Raw genomic sequence first — 20,256 nt, forward strand, 5'->3', positions numbered from 1 at the left:
CTCTTCCTGCTCTCAGCTTCAGTTTAAAACTGGATTAGTAGGATAGTACAACAGGTAGCACAAGAATAATCCTCCTTTGACTCAGTGGTGCAGGTAATAACCAGAAGGTAAGGTATCTCACTTAGATTTTATTGATATGAATGGCAAAAATATTTAGAAAGTTTTTCCCATACAAGCATTTGGTGCCAGTAACCCTTCTTTTTTATTATATTAGTTTTGAACTTTGGTTCTTTGAGTTTTTTTTTTTTTAAACTTTTAATTTTATTCTGTAGCTGGGGAAATAATAATCTCACTGACTTTATTTTCCAATGAATAAGGTAAAGATATTTGACCATTTTCTTCTCTTCAGTGTAAAGTTTGACATTGAGCACAAGTTTTTTGTGAAGCTATGAAAATATTTAACAGTGGAAGGATTAGGGGCAAATTGAGATTCAGCGATTCAGATTAACACCTGTGTTATATTATTGATACAGAATGTGTGCTCTATCTTTGCTAAACTTTCTGAAGAGATCTTCAGAGAGAAATGGGGGGAAATATCCTTTGTAAATTTTTATTATAGAAGCCTGTTAATGTTTGGTTATGGTGGACTGTATCAGTTTATGTTGGGAGCAGATGTGTATTACCTCTGCTATCCTGTTTGGCTTAACAGGAAAACAGTGACTTTTATCTGTTTATTAATTTAAGACAAAGATTTCAAGTGGATGTGTTCAAAACAGCAAAAATCGTGTGGGGAGAACTACAGGTGTTATCAGCTGTGATGATATTGAATGCTGTGGTTATATACTGGTAAACTGATATATCTTATGAAAATTCCTGTCTTAAATTCTGTCTTAAAATGTCTGGTTTTGATTTGATTGTTATGGCACTAACTTTTTTCTTGGCTGCTTGATGTTGGCCTTTTGTGTTTCTCCTAGTATGGTTTTACGAGGAGTCTAGTTTTGTGTTTGTTTGTCGTATCTTTCTAATCTCTTGTAAGGTGCCAGTACCTTTTAGCAACAATGTGGACTGTTTTCTGATGCAAATGAAATCTTGATTTAAAAACAAGGAAAAAAAACAAAACAAGAACTGGGAAAAAAAAAATAAAATACTTTCAAGGGGGTTCATGTAATGGGGTTCTATTGTAGTTTTGAGGCGAGGATCTGTGACCGTAGGTTGTCCTGGAATGGTGTCCCGGTATCTCTGTGCTCCTCTGCCTGTGGAGATAACCCATTCCTGACCCTCCTCTCGCTGTGCCTCTGCCCAAAAGGACACAACATCCCCACTCTCATCTTCCCCGTTTCCTTTTACCCTCGCTTTGTTTCCCTTGCACTTTTCCAGAAGTGGCCACGAGAGCAGCTTTATTTCTCATTTAGGAACCCATTCATTGCCGTGCCCTGGGTGCACAGAAACACTGCCACTTCTCCATCTGAAGTGATTACTTCGACTTTGCTCTCTTCCTTTTATTTATCCCTGCGGAAAGAAGCGTTAAGCAGTGGAAGGGAATGCCCGGGGAGGCGGTGATGCCCTGACCCCGGAGGCGTTCAGGGAAAGCCTGGCCATGGCACTCAGTGCTGGTTAACACGGGGCTGTCCGGTCACAGCTTGTCCTCGGTGACCCCAGAGCCTTCTCCAACCTCACACAACCGCTGAAATGAACAATTTGGCTTCTCCAACCTCACACAACCGCTGAAATGAACAATTTGGCTCTAGGGACGGCCTGAGGGCGGAGCGGGGTTCCCGGTGGCGTGACGAATCCGGGAGGAGGAACCGGGAGGAAGGACCGGGAGGAGGGACAGGGAGGAGGAACCGGGAGGAAGAAGCGGGAGGAGAGACAGGGAGGAAGGACCAGGAGGAGGGACCGGGAGGAGCCGGGGCTGAGCGGGCCCGGCGCGGCGGGAGCTGCGGGCGAGAGGCCGCCATGGAGGCGCTTGCGGTGAGGGACCGGGCTGGGGCCGGGGCCGGGGTCGGGGCCCGCCGTGCCCTCACCGCCGCCGTGCCCTCACCGCCTGCCCTTCTCCTCCTGACAGGGAGCGCCTGTGGCCATCGCCGTGGCCGTGGTGGCCGCGTCCGCCCTGCTGCTGCTGCTGCTCCGCGGGACGGCGCGGAGGCCGAGCGGCCCCGTCACGCTGCAGGACCCGCTGGCCAAGTACCCGCTGCGGCTGCTGGACAAGGAGGTGCCCGGGGGCGCTGGGGACGTGGGGCAGCGGGGCTCCGAGGGCCGTAGGTCCGCTGGCCCGAGCGAGGGGCTCTTGGCCACCCCAGGGATCGAATCCCCAGAGCAGGGCACAGAGCCCTCCAAGGCTGTGAGCGCCGCAGCCGCCCTGCGATGCTCGCAGGGTAGAGCAGGGTGTGTAAAAGCGTTCCTGCCACGCTGCGAAGTGTTGTTTCCCGATGCTTGGCGTGTTTAAGTGGCTGTGGTCGTCCCTCGGCTGCTGGCCTGGGTACACCGTGAGAAGCAAGCCCAGCAGCCTGAGCCTCTGCACGCCCTGAGTTGCCCGATCCTTGGCCACAAGCATGGAATGTGCTCACTGGCCTTGGGCACCGGGTTTCCTGATTTTATCTGTGCAAAAGTGCTGTAGGGATTGCGCAGGCAGGCAAAAATCACTCCTTGTGGAAGTAAGGAAGAGAAAACTGCTTCTGAAGCCCCTGGTTATTTCAGCTTTCTTTTTCAAAGCCCTTTTCTGTGTCCTTTCCCAGCATTTGGCTTGCATGCTAACGAGGAGCAGGCTTGCTAAAGCATATTGTGTTGAGTTTGAAATTCAAAGTAGTGGTGATGCTGACCTCGTTCTAACTTTGGCTTTCTAGGAAATCAGTCATGATACTAAGAAATTCAGATTTGGGCTACCCTCAACAAATCATATATTAGGATTGCCTGTAGGTAAGTACTGCAAACACTTAATTACTCGTATTTCTGGTTTCTCACAGTTCTTGGACTTCTGACTGTGAATTTAAGGCTCAGAAAAGCAAGGAGTGGAAAGCTGCATCTGAATGTGCTGCTGTCTCAGGGAGAAATGTCAGGTTTCCCAGAGGGTTGTGTTTCTGATCTTTCGTGAGTGCTTTGTCCACTTGTGTGGTGTAGTTTAGAAATGGAGCAGTGAAACTGAACTGAGCCTGATGGAACACATCACCAGTCAGGATATAAGCCAGAGTGATATCTGTCAAAGCTTTTTCATATTTCTTATTTGCATTCTACTTCCATCTGGTCCCCTCAGTCTGTTGGCAATCGCCCTCATGGTTTTGGCAAATGCAGTCACACTTGTAAAGGAGAAAGGGGACAACTCTGCTGCCTGGGAAGATGCTGAAATATTCAGAGCCTTTTCTGTGCATGCACTTACCCTTGGATCACACACATGTCCATGCAACTTTATCTGGAGTTCTGTAGCACTAATTTCAGCCCAGGATTTGCCTTCTTTCCTGTACCCTGGTACACTTACAACACTGAACCTTGGACCTTGGATCAATGATTATCTGTGCAGGGAAAGTCTCTCTCTCTCTCTCTCTCTCTCTCTGTTCTCAGATGTGGCTCTGTTTGTTCTGCACTGTTTGGCACCTCCCTGTGCTGTTTGGCAGGTGTCAGGGTCATCCCATTCCATGCTGTGAGCATGTCCTTGCATGCTGCTTGTTCTTCTCCAAACTCTCTTCTGGCTTGTATGGGAGTAATGGAATTTACTAGACAAATGGTAAACCAACTGAGATGTGCTCTGCAGTGCTTGTGTTTATCCAGATGAATTCTTAAGAATTTAGGAATAAGATCCTGAAACTTTATTGAGATTCCTGCTCTGGGCTGAAAAAAGAGAAGAAACTGAATGTTTCATACAGCATTTGTATGGCAAAGATTTTCTCTGTGAATGCATGCATAGCAGGTTACAATGCCTGCTTTTCCCTCTTGTCCTCCAGGGATGAAAAAAAAAAAAATAAAAATCAGATTATAATTCTTTCTCCCCAGGCCAACATGTTTACCTTTCTGCAAAAATTGATGGGAATCTGGTGATCCGAGCCTATACCCCAGTTTCCACTGACAAGACAAAAGGTTATGTTGATTTAATTATAAAGGTAAATTTTTTTTTTCATTTAATATAGATGAGTTGGTAACTGGAAGGAGGGCAAGTACTTCATTTCAGTGAAATGGTTTGTTTTGATTTAGTCATCAAATTTCATCGTCTTTCATTCAAATTTCATTAAATTTCATTGTCATCAGATCTCATCTCTTTCAAGTAGTGTGACTGCATGGCAAACAATTCATTTCACACTGCCCTTGAGTTGTAAGTTGCTGTGTGGCACTGAGGGATGGCAGAGGAAGAGTAGAGGGAGGAGGGAATCACTTCCTTGGAAACTCTTTAGGAATTTCCCTGGTATCTTTTATTTGGCAGTGCAAGGATACTGACCTCTCTCCCTCTAGATGCCTGTGCTGGTGCTTACTGCAAACAGCTCTAAGCAAGTCAAACAAGGGAAATCCTATAAGCCAAGGGATGCAGGATTATCTGATCCCAGGACTTCTGGATTTCCTAATCCTTTTCTATGATAGAATTTATCCCTAGGCAAAAACCCAGGCGCTTTTTTTTTTTTTTATGCTCTGTTCTTCATGTCACATGGGTGGTGAATGGTTATGAACTGCTTGATGCTTCTTACTTTTATGAACTGCTATGAACTACTAATGCTTCTTTCTTAGAAAGCTGTTGTGGCTCTGAGTGGGAAAGTTTTAGAAGGAAAAGATGCAGCAGTGCTGTTTCCAGAAGGAGCAGCTACAAAAATGGGGTGACGTGAGGCAAGAGTGAAATGAGGGCAGCAGCATAATCTGCCTTCCACCCATCCCTGTTATCCTGGCTGTTTGCAGGGAGCTGAGGAACATGTGCCCAGCAGCACATTTGACTTATTTTGGCTGCTTCCTGCTCAAGAGATAACTGAGAGCAAAGAATCCCCTCGATTTCTTTCTCAGGTGCTGAATTTCAGGCCTGCAGGATTGTGTTCTACAGTTTGTGATAATGTCTGCAGTAAGGTTAGTGGTTGATAACGTGCAAATGATTGTTCTTACAGGTCTACCACAAAAATGTGAACCCCAAGTTTCCAGAAGGCGGGAAGATGTCCCAGTATCTGGATAACATGAAGATTGGAGATACCATTGATTTCAGAGGGCCAAATGGACTCCTGGTCTATAAGGGGACAGGTACTGTGACACAAAGGTGGGAGAGCAAAAGGGAGGTATTAGTTATTTTCAGGAGTGTTTTATAAAACTTGACAACTGTAGAAAATATCTTTTTTTTTTTTAAAGTGGAAAAGAGGAAAAGCCACCTTTTCTAGACTTGGCTGTGAGCCTGTCAGAGTTGGTATGATGGGAAAGAGTACTCTGTGTAAGGAATAACTGATGGGTGTCTCACTCCTGGGCCTCTAAATCTGAAAAAATTGCTGTTGCATTACATGACTGAGAAGTGTGCACTGGAAATAAAATACCTCAGCTGTACATATGGAAGGAGATGCTCCAGATGCTTTCTAAGCAAGTGAGATTGTGGCTTCAAATGCCCTCTGAGAATCTCAGTGCTGTTACTGAAAAAGCAGCTGACTGAGAGCCAGCTCCATTTCATAATCGAAGCAGGCCTGAGTTGACAGTGAGGAAATAAGCTCAGGGAATTAATCCTCTTGTAGGATGCAAGTGAAAGATGTTGCACTGATCTCGACTGAGAGGAGCTGTGCACTTGAGTCTCACCTCAGAGTGCTCAGCATTTCTCTGGATCAGCAATCTCCTGTGATCAGCAATCTCCTGAGGGACCTCTCTCAGCAGAAGGGAGGGATTTCCAGAAATTTGTCTTTATTAATTGATCATCTGTAGTCATTTCTTCCCAAGGAATGTGTATCCATGTTTGTTTGGAAGTTAATGTACCTATAGGTTTGGAATATTTCTTCTAGGTACCTTTCTGATCAAGCCTAATAAGAAGTCTGAGGCAGAGAAGAAGTTTGCAAAGCACCTTGGGATGATAGCTGGAGGAACAGGTAAAACTAACCCCATCATAAGGAGTGTCTAGAGAGTGAAAATGTCTTTGTGGGTATTTGTGAGGACTATCACTGTACTTCAGCAGCAGAGTACTTACACTTGCATTTTACATTGCACATACATTTCCATTAATTTATTTTCATGGTGGTAACACTGAGGCATTCCAGTGGTTTGAGCTCAGTTCTGGGGAGTAGCAACCTGAGGGTTTGAGTACTAATTTACCTTGTGACCTCAGAGAACTCCATCAGTGACAAAAAATATTTTAAGAGAATGTCTCGAGGGCAAAATGACGTGCTAGAGAATCCTGAAGAGAAAAACCCTGCATACAAGAATTGTGTTTTTGTTTTGGAACTGTTTGTCATGACAGAAACCCCCCAATCTCTGCACTCCATGTGGATTAGAAATCCAGAGATGTGTAGCCCAGTGCAAACTGAGATCCCATTGAAGACTGAGGGGAGGCAGCATTAATACTGATGCTAGAGCCATGGGAAGGAGCACCCACTTTATAACCATTCTGGTTTTTAACAGGAATAACTCCTATGTTGCAGCTGATCCGTCAGATCACAAGCGACCCCAAGGACTCCACAAAATGTTACCTCCTTTTTGCTAATCAGGTGAGGACTCTGACCCATCTGTTTGTTCTTCTTTAACAGCCCACTTGTTTTTGGGCCTCTGAGCTTTTTAAACTGCACATGTTTCAGACTCTTTCACACTTGGGTATCTCCTCATAGTTTCACTGAATTCCCTAGAATTAGGGAATAAACACTGTGACCAGCTCCTGATCCCTCTGCTCATCTTAGTCCTTCACTGACTTCAAGGGAACAAGATTTATTTCCACTAATCTCTACAGTTAACCTTCACCATGCTAGTCCCGGGCCATTTTCCAGGGCCGGAGCCAAATCCAGCTCGATTTTAGCCTGGATTAAAAAGTTGTTCTAATTGCCATCTTCAGGACTGTGTTTAGATGGCTGCTAAGTCTCACAATTTGTTGTTCTTAACCTCAATTTACAGAGGCCTGTAATGATGATAGCTACCATGGAAGGGGCAAAATACCAAATTACTTTCTTAATCTGCATAATTTTTATCATTGCATTTGTTGTGAATGGCAGATGAGCTCCGGTCAGAGGGCTCCTGGGATGGTTTGGAGCTAAACAACACTCTCATTTTGCAGACAGAAAATGATATATTGCTGAGAGCTGAGCTAGAAGACATTGCCAAGAGGCACCCTGAGCAGTTTGTGCTGTGGTACACACTGGACAGACCTCCAAAAGGTAGGGACACATGGAAATGCCTCTGCTCATCCCTGTGCAACAGTCAGAGCTTCACTCTTGCTCAAGGGGACATCAGAGCAATGTCAGGTGTTCTTGTCTTACACTTTGAAACTCCTCAGAAACAAATCTTACCCCACACCCTGTTTTAAAGAGGGATCTAAGCCAGCTGAGCCTTAAAAAGTGGGAGCTCATAATTTACCTCATTTGGGTCAGACGTGTCACTCAGTGCATCTTCTCATGTATTTCAGTTTTTGGGAGTTTTCATCAAAAGTTCAGCTCTGTTTTGGGCTATCTCCCAAATCAGGTTATATTAGCATGTTGTTGGCATTAAATTGTTTAATATAATTGTTTAATACCTGTAAATATTATGTGCACTTCTTTGTTTTGCAGCAGCTCCAGATGAAATTCTGGTGAAACAGCTGCAATGTGTATGGATTAAGGCATCATTTTTCTCACTTTGAGTGGCAGATGCATTCAATAATCCTGCTGCTTGAAATAGTTTAGTATTTCTTTCCTCTTTTAGCTTGTTCTCTCTTATCACTAAACTACATGGCAGAACTTTTGTTTTCACCAAACTCTATCACCTCACCACTCCCATCTCAAAAAAGCAGAGTACAAGTCTCAATACCTCTCCCTGCCACTGGGTGACCCTTCTTCACAGGAAAAGCTGATTCACTCTTCCTTTTTATTCCCACCTGCTCATTTCTTTTACATATTATAATTTATTGTTTTAAGACCTCTGTGTCTTACCAGCCAGATCCTTGTTATCTACATGCTTGTTGTCCCTGTGGAAGGGGATCACTAGGTTTGAGTTGAGTGAGGAATTTCACCCTCTCCTGGCTTGCAGTGATGGTGCCATAACTTGATTCTTCAGCTGTTTTAATGTGGTTTAAAAGGCTTCAGCCTGTAGAGAGATTCCAAGTAATGGAATGAATTTCTCTGTTGCAGACTGGAAGTACAGCTCTGGCTTTGTCACTGCAGAGATGCTGGAAGCCCACCTGCCTCCCCCTGGCAGTGAGACCCTCATTCTCATGTGTGGGCCACCACCAATGATTCAGTTTGCCTGTCAGCCCAACCTGGACAAGCTTGGCTATCCCAAGAGCAGTACATTTGCTTATTAACATCCATGGCACCTGATACCTTTTTTGGAAGTTCTGCATATTTTTCTACAGGAACAGATGATGTGCAGCTGTGCAGAATTTGTGTGTGTGTGTGTGTGTTTTAACCCCTTGATGTAATTTCTGTGGTTTATAACTTCATAATTACCTTGTGTGTTTTAATACTAAGAAGTTGAGAAATCCTCTTGAATTGTGTGGGAGTACTTAGTCTGAGCTCTGAAATTACTATAAAACATTTCAGAGGGGAAAAAAAAAATATGATGAGAGATCATCCACATGAATTTGTGTTAAATCATTCCATGGTCAGCAAGAGAGGGGAACATTCACAATTTATTCATAACAGTCAAAAAATAAGCATTTATACCACTGTTATGCTAATTAGGATTTCTTAGTACGTATATTTAAAAGAAGAATCAGTTGTTTTGTGGATTGACTATCCACAACAACACACTGAGTTGTAAATACAGCATTGAAAGAAATAGGAAACAGTGTGTTTGGAATATCCCAGGGCTGCTGGAGCAGCAATCCCATTTGCAGTGCTGTACTAAGTCTGTTGGCTAATTGACCTAACGAAGTATTCCAAATGCCCATGGTACCTGAGCTGGTCACTAGCACTGACTGCATTGCCAGACTGGAACATTTAACACCTTTGATCAAACATTAAACATCAGTGGTTTGCTCATGCATAGACTCATTTCTCATCCTTCTGAATTTTCCTTTTTTGCACTTTGCAGTGACTGAAAAGAGCTTGCCTTGATTTTTACCACTGTGGACAATCAAGTCATGTGTTTATCTTCTTACACCTGACCATACAGTGCAAGGTCTGTCAGGAGACACTGGTGAAGTGAGGACCAGGATAGATCACCTGTAAAAAACACCCCAGCTAGTTCTCAAAGAGCCCTTGCTGCATCCTGTGGAATTTCCCTCTTAATTTGGGGGGGTTGGCAGTGACCTGCCCTGAGGCTATATTAGAATCTAAAACAACACCTGCAGCCAGCAAGGAGACAGTAATGCAAACCAGCCCTGTACAAAGTACTTTTCCTTACAATTAAGGAGACTGTTTTCTGGCATTTATCTGTTTACTGAGCTTGTTAATAGCTCATTAGTACAGGAGATGTACATGTAAACAGATATCACAAGTAACTGCTGCTGTAAAAGTGGCAGCTTCAACCTCAGCCCCTCAATACTTCTCTCTGATGCAGTCCTGTCTAGCCCAGTACAACAGCAGCAGATTTATTTTGTCAGGTGTTTTACAGAAGTACATCTTTTATTCTGGTACTTTTCGTGGTTACAATTTCCTGCTGCAGTTGTTCTTGCCTTAGGTAAGGATTTGTGAACATGGCAGCTTGTCATCCTAATAAAAACAAGGGCTTGATGGACAGTATTATGTTCCATTCTTCCCACCCTACAGTGCCCTGGCTTGGATAAAAAGAGGGCAGGACAATGAAAGGGAGGGGAGATTGAAATCCTTTCTGGGGACCTGCAGGATTGAAATCCTTTCTGAGTCTGGCAAGGCCACAGGAGTGGTGAGTGAGCCATTGCTGCTGCTCTCACCAGCACCCGGCTGAATTCCAGCTACCTCTGATCTGCCCCCAAGGTACAATTATGTATTAATGATTCCTGCACTCCAAGTTAATTATAAAAATAAAAAATGACAGAAGGTTTTTCGTGTAACAGTACATCAACATAGCACGTAACAGACAAGTGAATAAAAGGACAAAACCTTGCCAGTCTTGGCTTTCCAGACTCTGGATGTGAGTCCCACTCCTCTCCCAGCCCCTGTTTGCCATTACATGAGGTGGGAAAACAGCACAGAGGAGAGTTACCTGCAAGGTGGGGCTGCACTGTGTGAGGAAATGCTACATGGGAGGTGGCAGAGGAAGAAAAGGGAAAGCTCTCCTGCTGCACGGCCCCCAGCCGCTCCTGGCTGCTCCTGCAGGCGTGAGGTTCGGGTAGCGCTCTGCGTCCTGCTGGGACATCATCTCCAGTCTTCAAAGGTCGGTGTTAGAAACCTGCTGTCGTTCAGCAGCTCATCCTGGCTCAGCAGTGTCTGAAAGAGCAGATTGGGAAGGACTGAGGGTGTTTGGTGAGGGGGCCTGTGCTCCCAGAGACCCAGCCTCACAACACAGGGGGTGAAAGCCACACACAGTCAAAGGGAATTTCTTCAGCTTGAAATAAGCTTTTTTTGCTTGAGGAAATTCTTAGAGATTTTGTGTCTGGCATGCAACTCAACTATATTTTATAATTCTTCATTATGTCTTCCAGACACTTATCGTTTAATAAATTAGCTTCAGTGGAACGAAGAAGCAAAAGTCAGGTGTTTTGTTTTATGTTTGCCACAGAGTTTCAGCTCCTGTAAATTTTCAAAAGTCTGTACCTCATTCCTAGCCTTTGCTGTGACTGAGCTGGTGGTTACCTGCAAAATCTTTGAAGAATTGTTTTTATTTAAGGGGGGAATAGCTGTCATTTTGTCAAAGAGACAGCAGAGTTCATGAAAACTTAGGCCTAGGTGAAGCTTAATTTCTAGAGCAATTTAAAAGCAGTGGGTTTTTTTTGACTGCATGTCCCACCAAGCTATAAAGAGATATTTAACAAGAGCAGAGACCCACTTACTCTTCATTACCACCAGCAATGACCAATTTCAGTGAATTTTGGCAGAACACAGGGGTGACTTTGGAAGCAGAGAGGAATGAGTACGTACCGTGAGGTGGGTTATGCCTTGGGAAAGAGCCCCTATTTGCATTACTGTGCCTTCTGAGTGTTCCATCTGTAAAAGCAGTCAGCAACTAGTTCAAATCAGACAGCATGTGCAATTTTATTCACTCTACATGCAGCTTTGGGAGGGATCTGTGCCTGGACAAATGAAGCTGGGGTAAGTTTAGCAGCTCCTTAACAAAAATGCATTTAATGATAGATAGGAAGAGTGGACCCTGATTAAGAGACATTAATTCTGGGAAACGGTCTCAAATTCACAGAAAAAAAAGGGAAAGATTAACTGATATTTTCAGTGAAAAGTAGGGTTTTCCAAATGGCCTGAAACCACTTATATTTCTGGTGGGATTGTTTCACAGGTGAGAAGTCTTTGATACAGTCCTACCTCTTTTTATACAGAAATGTCACAATCTAGGGCACTGTGATTTCCTGCAATGGGCCACATGCTCAGAAGTCATGCTTAACAGACAGACCATGCTCCTAGAGAAAAACCCAGACTTTCTGTCATGCTTCAACAACTGCAGAGTTCTTGGCTGAAAGTTAATGCATTCCCTGAGCAAGTGGACATCCACACTCACAGTCAGGGTTTGGTACTCTCCCTGTTGAGGAGCAGTACATTGGAAAAGACCAAGGTTAGCCAATGGACACAAATGAGATGTTAGATGCTCTAAACCATGCAAGTGAAAAATATTACCTTCACAGGTTAGTCTTTTCAATGTTGTGACCATTCTCTTATCAGTCTTAAACTGTTTTTATGTCGCTGGAGAAAGGCCAGTTTACTCCAGCTGCCTCTGTGTGGCTCTTGTGTGCTGCCAAAGCTCACACAAGGCTCCAGGAGCGCTCCGTTTTTCAGGGTTTACATCCCTTTACACACAACAGCAAAGTCGAAATAAAATTTGATAGTTTTTAGTCTTCAGCATTTCTCTGTATGCCATCTAGACAGCTTCATTCACAAGTTCACTACTACATTACAAAAGTGAATTAACTCTCAGTTTATTAATAGTTTGTTCATTGCTGATGCATTTTCTTCACATATATTGTCTAAGCAGAACTACTCCCCACTGTACACCGTGAAAGAAAAATTCAGTTGGATTCTCTGATTACTGTTAAAAAATACAATCCAGTTGTACTTTAATATAACTTGATAGCTTTGTACAAGTTTGTCCAAATGAATTCAGTACATATTAAAACCGCCCATAAAGATAACAAAAAAAAATCATGTGCTGTACTAAAATTATGAAAGCTGTAAGTACAAAAGTCTTGTGTTTACTGCAACCACGCCCTTGACTGACAAAATACCTCCATCTTCGGAGTGTAAAGGTGCCATAGTCCTGAAAAAGGGCCTGAGGATGGATGAGTTTACTATGAGATGTTGATTATAAAAAAAACAAAAACCCCAACATTTTTAGTCTGGAACTCTGGTTTCCAGCGTCCACAGCCAACGCTTTTCTCAGTGAGTTCATGCGGATGTAGCAAAGAGTTTGTTACAGGGGAACATTTGGTTATTTGCAAGCTTTGGAATGCATGGAGAGGATGAGATGAGCATGGCATCAGTCTGTCTGTCCCACCTGATCCAGTTCCCTGTCAGTGAAAGGACTGAGGCCTTTGTAGCCACCATAGTTTTTCGAGGTACCATTGGTAGCAGCTGGGCTCGTATCCATAGGACAAACGTAGTCTGTTGATTCGTCAAACTTCTTTTTCCGTAAGTTTCCAAAATGCGAAAATCCGAGTTTCTTTGGCTGAAATAAGGAGTCAACACAAGTAGTTTTGAGTAAGACAAGTAAGGTTGCTCTTTAACCATTCAAAATCCTCCCCTTTTCCACTTAAGGCTATACCCTGGTCATTCAAGTACATGGATTCTGAATTAACTGCATTTCTTCTCAAATTGGGGTTACAGTGGGTGTTAAATGCGTTTACACCATGTTCCTTCTAAGAAAAGGCAGAACAGATTGCATGCTTGTTTTCAGGACCTGATGAAACAGGTACAGAGTGAAAGGTACTGTCTCTACAATTAAAGGAAATGCAGCACTCCTAGAAATCACCTCTCCCTGCCCCTGTTTGTCCCTTATTTTCTCTGTAATTCAGAGTGGAGGAGCCTGACACCGACACCTCTGCCTTTTGGCAGCAGCACCTACCCGAACTTTGGCAGTGGTGGTGAGAGGTGTGTATGCTGCTGACTCCATGATTTCCCTCTTCTCTTGCTGTGCCTCTGGCCCAATTAACACGTTAAAATTAGTGGTGAGGTGGCGGCGCAGGAGGGTCTTTTGGGGAGGGATATTCAGGAGCATGGCCAGCGTGTCACCGTTGAAGCGAGGCTCGAGAATCTGGGAAAAAGGACAGGATGTTTCTTTTTTATATAAATATTTGCAATAGTAAACTAACTGCAGTGCTTAGCAGAGGATTTGTCACTAAGTCCCTGCTCATATTAGACCTTTCATAGCTCACTCGTGATACTGGGGTTTGAATGGGAAATACCTGAAAAGAGCCAAGAAAAAATGCTGAGTGCCATCAGGCAAATATGTGTTTATATTTGTCACCAAATCATATGTTTATTTGGGTTTAACAAGTTTCCCTTCAGAATTTCCTGCTCTACTCAGAGTACGAAATTAATCTTGGTACGATTTCCACCACTGCATTTTTGCAAAAATTCCACAGCAGTAGAATTGTGGTATTTCAGAACCCTGACATTACAGAGCTGCAAATAGTTCTGAATGTTTTGAGTTAAAAAAATGTAATTTCTAACTGCTGTGGTTTCAGGGTGGTTATTTAGCGTGGCTCAGAGCTCTGGTAAATCACTCAAAGGAACACTCAGAGATGCCTTATCAAAAAGCAACTTCTGCACAGCACAGTTCAGGTTTCCCTTTAAGTGCTGCTGTCACACGCTTGTGCACAGCTCAGCTTTGATTACAGAAAGTGTTTTAGCTATTTCTTTCTTATTTTAGGTTTCCTTTGCAGAATGAAGATGTGTGGATCAGATAAAGAGGCTCCTTCAAAGGCCTGACCACACTTCCACATTGCAGATGTGCTTGTTTCTTTCTGCTTGATGAACATCAGATAAGAGATGGTTTCTATCTGTCAGTTTCTCATGGTGAAAAGGTGAATCCTTACGATCAGGCCCCCGTGCACGCCGCTGCCTCGAAGGTTGGGCGCGTACTCTGCCAGATCCACCGACCGCAGCCACTCCATCACCCTGTGGTTGGACCACTGCACCACGTCAGAAGGAGAGATGTTCTGTGGGGGAACCACAACAGGTGATGACACCACTGCCTGCCCTGTCAGAGTGTGCACAACTCCTGGCTCAGTTCAGATCAAAACAGCCTCCCTCCTCTTCCTCTTCCTCCCTGGCTGGGGGATTGTTTCTCCTCAAGGCCCCTCTCAAGCAGTCTCTGATGAGATGGCAGACCTGGCCCAGTTTGTTGCACCAAGAAGTGCAACAGCAGCAGAGATTACAGGGATAAAAATGTCAATCCGTTTTGCTAGTTTGGGTTTTTTGGTTAAAGCACTAAATAACATGCTGGGTTTTAGCGCTGGCTAAAATCACCAGGGCACACATTTACTTTTTTTCTGTGAGATATGGATTAGGAGAAGGGCAAAACAGGTTTAAAACTTAAAAGGTATAAAGAAACTTTATTAACATGACTACAAGAATAAGAAGCATTGGGATAAAATTTCCAGAACACTTTTCTTTCTCCTGCTTAACCTTTTTTTTTTTTTCCTAACCGATAACGTAGAGACAATACCAGCACAAAAGGGAATGTTCTGACAACAGGGTTAATAACAAAACTATGCTGGTCAGGTAGAGGCAAAAAACCTTACAGATTTTAAAAATGAGATCAGGCAAAGACAAATCATTCCAAATTATTCTCTTGGAAGATGAATTAACTTTTTATCCCCACTATGCAAATAACTTCTGAGGAGAAATGCATGAGATTTAACTAATTAGTGGCATAACTGCTGCTTTAGGTGCAGGTCCCCAGGAGCAATGACTCTGTTGTAACACTGCTGACTTTCTGTCGCCTTTGGCTGGGACCAGGTGATTTGTGCTTGCTTAAATTAATTTATTTCAACATTCTTTTACCTCCTCCACTGGCCTCCTGCGTAGACAGTTGGGGTTGAAGCTGTTGACGTGCAGCACATGAATGGCACATTTAATGCTCAGGTGGTGCAGCTGACTGGTGACTTTCAGGAAGAGAAGGTCATTCTGTGAAGGAGAGAGAGATTTTAGTTTTGAAAGAGTTTAAATTTGCTGTGGAGTTTCATGTAACACTACAGTAACTGTGGCTTAGGAAAGATGAAAGTTTATACTTTAAAGAGGGTTTGGGTTTTGTTAGGATGGAGGTTTGGGGGGTTCTGTCATTGATTTATTGGGTTTTTTTTTAACATTGCATCATAGCAAGACCTGAAAAAATGAAGGCAGGATTGTAGCCTGTTAAGGTAAATCCAGGTGTTAACTATGCAGACTTGGGCAGGAGAATGGGAAGAAAACAGTGGCTGTGTGTGGTTCATGGTGTGCTGTGGATGTGGGCAGAGCTGTACAAATCACTGGATTTCCTGCTCTTACTTTGCTGAATATTGCTGCTACCTTGGTGTGCAGAGCTCCAGAGGTTACTCATAAAACAAAAAAATTTTACTTTTAGTCCCAGTGTGCTACATGATATTTAAGGAAGGACTTTGCAGAAGTTAGCCCTAGCATCTGACTGACTTTATGGATTCCATGCACAAAGGAGTTGTTACTGGCACTATTTCTGTCTTGCAAAAATTCTTTAACTGCTCACGCTCAAAGGAAAATTTTGAAAGTTTTTGCTTATTCTGAAGTTAAAATCGATAAAACAGAGAAAAAAGGATTGTACTTACCACAGTTAAGTACTGCAACATCCTCCCATCTACTCTGGATTCATGAAACTGGTCTTTATACTGAGGTAAGCCAATGTCATCAAGCCACCCTGCAGATGTGAGAGCAATGGGGAACCAAATCCAGATCAGAGAGAGTGAAGCCCTTCTCGTCCCCTCTTGCCTGACCTCTTTTGAGGCATTCAGGTGGCTCATTCTACCTATTCCTCTTTCCTGAGGATGCCAGCCCTGTGATATTTGGCATGCAGCACGTGATGGAGCTGCAGGATGAAGGATGATGAAGGAGCCTTCAACACCTTCTGCAGCATAAAGGAGCTTTCCCAGACTGAGCCCACACATTTAGTGCCCTGCTGTCTGACAGAGCTCCCCATGGAAGAGTGTAGGAGTCCAGAAATGCAGAGACATCTCTCTGTCTATTCAATTCTTTAAAAAGTACATCAGTCATATATAATATTGACAGAAAGGCTTCCAAATATCCCTGAGCGAGCCAAAGTTTGTAAGAAATTAAACAGAAAGTAGAGGAATGTTTAATTTATCACTGAGGTGAAAATATAGATTTTAAGAGGTTTTCACACATGGAGTAAAGATGGAGGAAAAGGGGTGTAGTTTTTAATCCTTCTTCCTCCTTCTCCATGCTTCTGCAGTTTTTAGAAGCACAAAGAATGATTGGTTTAGAGTTAGTCACACTTTTAATTACATGAGTAGATACAGAAAACGTATTTGTTGAGATATAATAACAATAGACGTGTCTGTAGTTAATAGGGTAAAAATTGGTATAAAGGTGAAAAGACTGCGTGGTTTGGGGCCATTTTGTATCATCAGAAGGAAATGAGCCAGGCTGTGGTGATTTAGGCTTGTGCAGCCAGTCTGTATAGACCTGCCAGGTTTCTGTAAGGATCCTTCAATAAACACCAGAAACCAGAATCTAATGAGCCCAAGAGTTTTCTTTGAATCATAAAGACTGAGATAAATGGGACTGCCCACGAGGGAGGATCCCAGGGGAATTCAGCCCAAAGGAGGCTGAGAGAAACTAAAGAAAAGTTACAAAGAGCACACCACGAGCTGTGTGTTTGGATGTCAAGAACAGCACAAAAAAATCCTCAACTCCTCTGTGGTGAAACTTAGTGCTTTTTAAAAGGTGTTTGGTAACTGCTTAAATGTGAATCAGGCTGCTCTTTGAGAGAGGTGGGAGAAATTCCTTCCCAAACAATTCTGTGAGAGCCCAAACACTTACGTGTCACCCAGATATGATCAAGTTGTGCAGACTTCTCATCTTGTTTCGCATTTATGGCTTTAACGGCCAAAACCAATTTCTTCCTGTGCAGTGGGTGCTTTATTCCCATTTCCTGCAACAAAAGACCATTAGCAAAGTTTGCCCTGCCTCTGGCTCCTTTCCTCATGTGAGGTAACTACGAAAATTGGCACTGTGGGTTCCAGAAAGGGAGGGCCAATGGTTTGGAGGGGGTTGGACAGAATCAGCAGGTATTGAGGAGCAGTGATTTACCTTTTCCATGTCCTGAGGTGTGGCTGTCAGCAGCGTGTGGCCTGATGTCACCCACTGCCGGGCAAAAATCACGTACTGGCCCAGGCCAAAGTCCTCAAGCCAGTTACAAACTCTCTCAGTGCTCCACTGAGCAAACGGGGCATTGTGGTCGCTGGAAAGCACAAGAAACATTGGGAAAATCTTAAAAGGAAAGATGAATGTCCATAGTGGGAAGCTCCTCGTGTGCCAGGGGCAGCACCACAGCAAATCTCTCGGTGTGCCCTGTGCTGGGGTCTCCCGGGAATTTGGCAGCTCAGCCACAACCTGTGAATTCACAACCTGAAGAATTTCCTGGTTTCTGTTTGAAAAGAGGGAAAAGGGAATTGCTGAACCCTCATGGATATGCAGATGAGGAGATAATTATTCTCCTCCCTCTTTAACAAAGTGAAATTTCTGAGCTGCTGCAGCTTGCAGCTGGAGGAGCGCAGGCAGGGGAGATCCTCGGGATGACTTTTGCTACCAGGGAAATTCTTCCCAGCTGTTGTGGAATTCCAGGTGGGATGCTGGGCAAGCTCCCCAAGAGGAGCGTTTGTCTGTGGGGCACATTTGGCAGCAGCAGGCTGTGCCAGGGACAGGAGGAGCCGTTACCTCTTCTGGCCTTTGGTGTCCTTGGATCGGGATAAGCGAGGTCCAGCCGTGGCGCGGAGACCTCCCCTCCGAAACTCTGCCAGGCCCAGGTCGTCTGCAGGGAAGTTACCTGACTGAGTTCTTCGTATTCTTGCAAGACAAGAGTGCCACGACAGGACTGTTAGCTGGTGACAGAGGGGGTTTGCTCTGCATGGAAACTACAGCGACAACTAACAGCTCCGTTCATCTCCCTGGGAACCGCAAATGCCAAATTCCAGAGGCAGCTGAAGGAGTTCTAGGAAATTCAGCCTGGACCTAACTCTGGAGGGAAAAGAAAAGCTCTGCAGAGCAGCCATAACTCTTTGATCCAATTAATAATCCAGACTTGGGCATGGCTGCTGCTGCTGAAGCAGATGGAGTGGACACAGTGCAACTCTGCCCTGCTTTCTGTTCCATCTGTTTTCCCTCGTTTTTTCACCTGGTGTCTTTTGCAATGAGCAGCTTGCTACAATTTAATTTTTCATGGCTAATAAAACTGCTGGCATGCTAAATTAATAGTGTTAAGGTGACAGCAGTGCCTTATTTCTTTCACCAGGATGACGCTGTGAACGCTCCCAACAATTTTTCCATCCCCTGTGTACACAGGGACACACCCGTGCAATCCCAGAGCTGCTTTCTCTCCCCAGATTTTAGGTAATTCTTGCTACAGATAATTGGAGATTTTGCTGGAAGTTGGCTTCATTCTCAGCTGAAATACTTTGACAGTGAATGAAATGAAAAAAAATGACCTTACTTTCCCCAGATTTTCTTGATCCCTTTTGGACTCTTTCTGTTTTCTGGTGACCATGGAGACTGTGAACCTGAATCCGTTCCCGAAGAGAGAGGTGAAAGGTCATCTGAGACCACTGTACCATCCATGTTCTCTGTTTCTCCTGGGTTAAGAACAGTATTATAGTCACATTTTATACCAATATTTATACCAAAATATAATAATGTATATAAATATATGCATATTTATACTGATAATTTTATACCAATTATTGATAAAGTTGCTATCTGGGAGGCTGATGTTTAAATTTAAAGAAGTACAGATACCTATAAAATTGTTCTTGTACTTAAAAAAAAACCAAAAATGAGCTCAGAAGGTGAAAAAGCAGCTGGACATCTAATTTAAAAAAAAAAAAAATATTGGGTAAAATAATTTTGTTATTTGAGTATTTTCTGTTTAACTACACTATCTGAATTCATTTAAAGTCTTCTTGCCTGCTCTTAATACCTCAACTCCTCCACCAAAATCCGTGGGAGTTTTTCTCAATTCAGTGAAAACAGAGTGAAACCAGGAACAAGTGTCACAAGAAGAAACCCCACGTGAATGCCACACAGCAGGAGCTATTACTTCATTTCAGTACTGCACCTAAGGAGCTCAGCTGGGATTAGTATTCCACAGGGAAAGGGAGGGGGAAAGGAGAGGAAGGAAGGAAGCAGCGAAATGAGCGTTAAAGTTGCGTCTTGTTTGGATACAGTACCTAGCACGGGCGCACTGACACTCCTGACGCGATCTTCAGTCATCCCAAGAGGCAGAAAGCCAGATGGAGAAGCAAAGAAGATACAAAACACCAGCAAAATAAAGTTACAGAAGGGCAAAGTAGTTAAGCTAAGCATTAAAAGCAGGAACTAAAAGAAAATGAAGCAGTTATGCTCGACGTGGAAGTGAATCTGCATCGGTGTGCACGAGCCCCAAGAACTCTGCACAGATCATCTTAAACACGAAGGGATGAAAATGGATCTGTTTGGGCTTTCCTAACTATTCTTGGAAAGTTTCAGCTCTTTAAGCAAAGAGGTCTACGAAGCCTGCAGTGGATCTGAAATGAAGCAAGGGCTGAGATTACATCAAATTGCTCCAAAATACAGAATTGGAGGTGGAATGAATTTAATGTAAGAAACAAAGCAACCTGCAGAATAAAATTCTCTTAACTCAGTGTGTTTAAGAAGCTATTGCTTGTTTCTAGGAAAAGAACATTTTCCTTTACAAGCTCACCCACCCTTGGATAATCCTGCAGTTAAAGACACTCATGCATTGTCTACAAAGAAATCAATCACAAAAAAGCTCTTTCAAAACCTCTAAACAGCCACAATCTATTGCAACCTTGAAACTTTGGTGTGTTAGCAACTTTAGGGACCACGAGGCCTCAAAATAAACCAACCCCCACCAAAGGGAAAAAAAAAAACA

At 43.6% G+C, this 20,256-nt stretch overlaps 2 protein-coding genes across 2 annotated transcripts in view; one reads left to right on the forward strand and one right to left on the reverse strand.

Annotated features, from left to right (window-relative positions):
* The first annotated feature begins 1,754 nt into the window (after nt 1-1,754).
* Nucleotides 1,755-9,035, forward strand: LOC131575186 (NADH-cytochrome b5 reductase 2). The gene is made up of 9 exons (XM_058830261.1): nt 1,755-1,911; nt 2,006-2,152; nt 2,784-2,856; nt 3,925-4,031; nt 5,013-5,142; nt 5,880-5,963; nt 6,493-6,578; nt 7,136-7,235; nt 8,184-9,035. Exons 1-9 carry the CDS (start codon nt 1,897-1,899, stop codon nt 8,354-8,356), a joined length of 915 nt encoding a protein of 304 aa, XP_058686244.1. The 5' UTR covers nt 1,755-1,896; the 3' UTR covers nt 8,357-9,035.
* Nucleotides 9,036-9,171: 136 nt separating this feature from the next.
* The window catches only part of PPFIBP2 (PPFIA binding protein 2), a 99,731-nt gene continuing 88,646 nt past the window's right edge, over nt 9,172-20,256 (reverse strand). Inside the window, 12 exon segments of the mRNA XM_058830193.1 lie at nt 9,172-11,027; nt 11,030-11,120; nt 12,634-12,804; nt 13,201-13,389; nt 14,174-14,296; nt 15,144-15,266; nt 15,920-16,008; nt 17,151-17,262; nt 17,421-17,571; nt 18,048-18,176; nt 18,820-18,958; nt 19,553-19,585. Of these exon segments, the coding sequence (XP_058686176.1) occupies nt 10,963-11,027; nt 11,030-11,120; nt 12,634-12,804; nt 13,201-13,389; nt 14,174-14,296; nt 15,144-15,266; nt 15,920-16,008; nt 17,151-17,262; nt 17,421-17,571; nt 18,048-18,176; nt 18,820-18,958; nt 19,553-19,585 (1,415 nt within the window). The 3' untranslated portion in view covers nt 9,172-10,962.

Source organism: Poecile atricapillus, chromosome 1 (assembly GCF_030490865.1).
Source record: "Poecile atricapillus isolate bPoeAtr1 chromosome 1, bPoeAtr1.hap1, whole genome shotgun sequence".
Lineage (NCBI taxonomy): Eukaryota > Metazoa > Chordata > Aves > Passeriformes > Paridae > Poecile > Poecile atricapillus.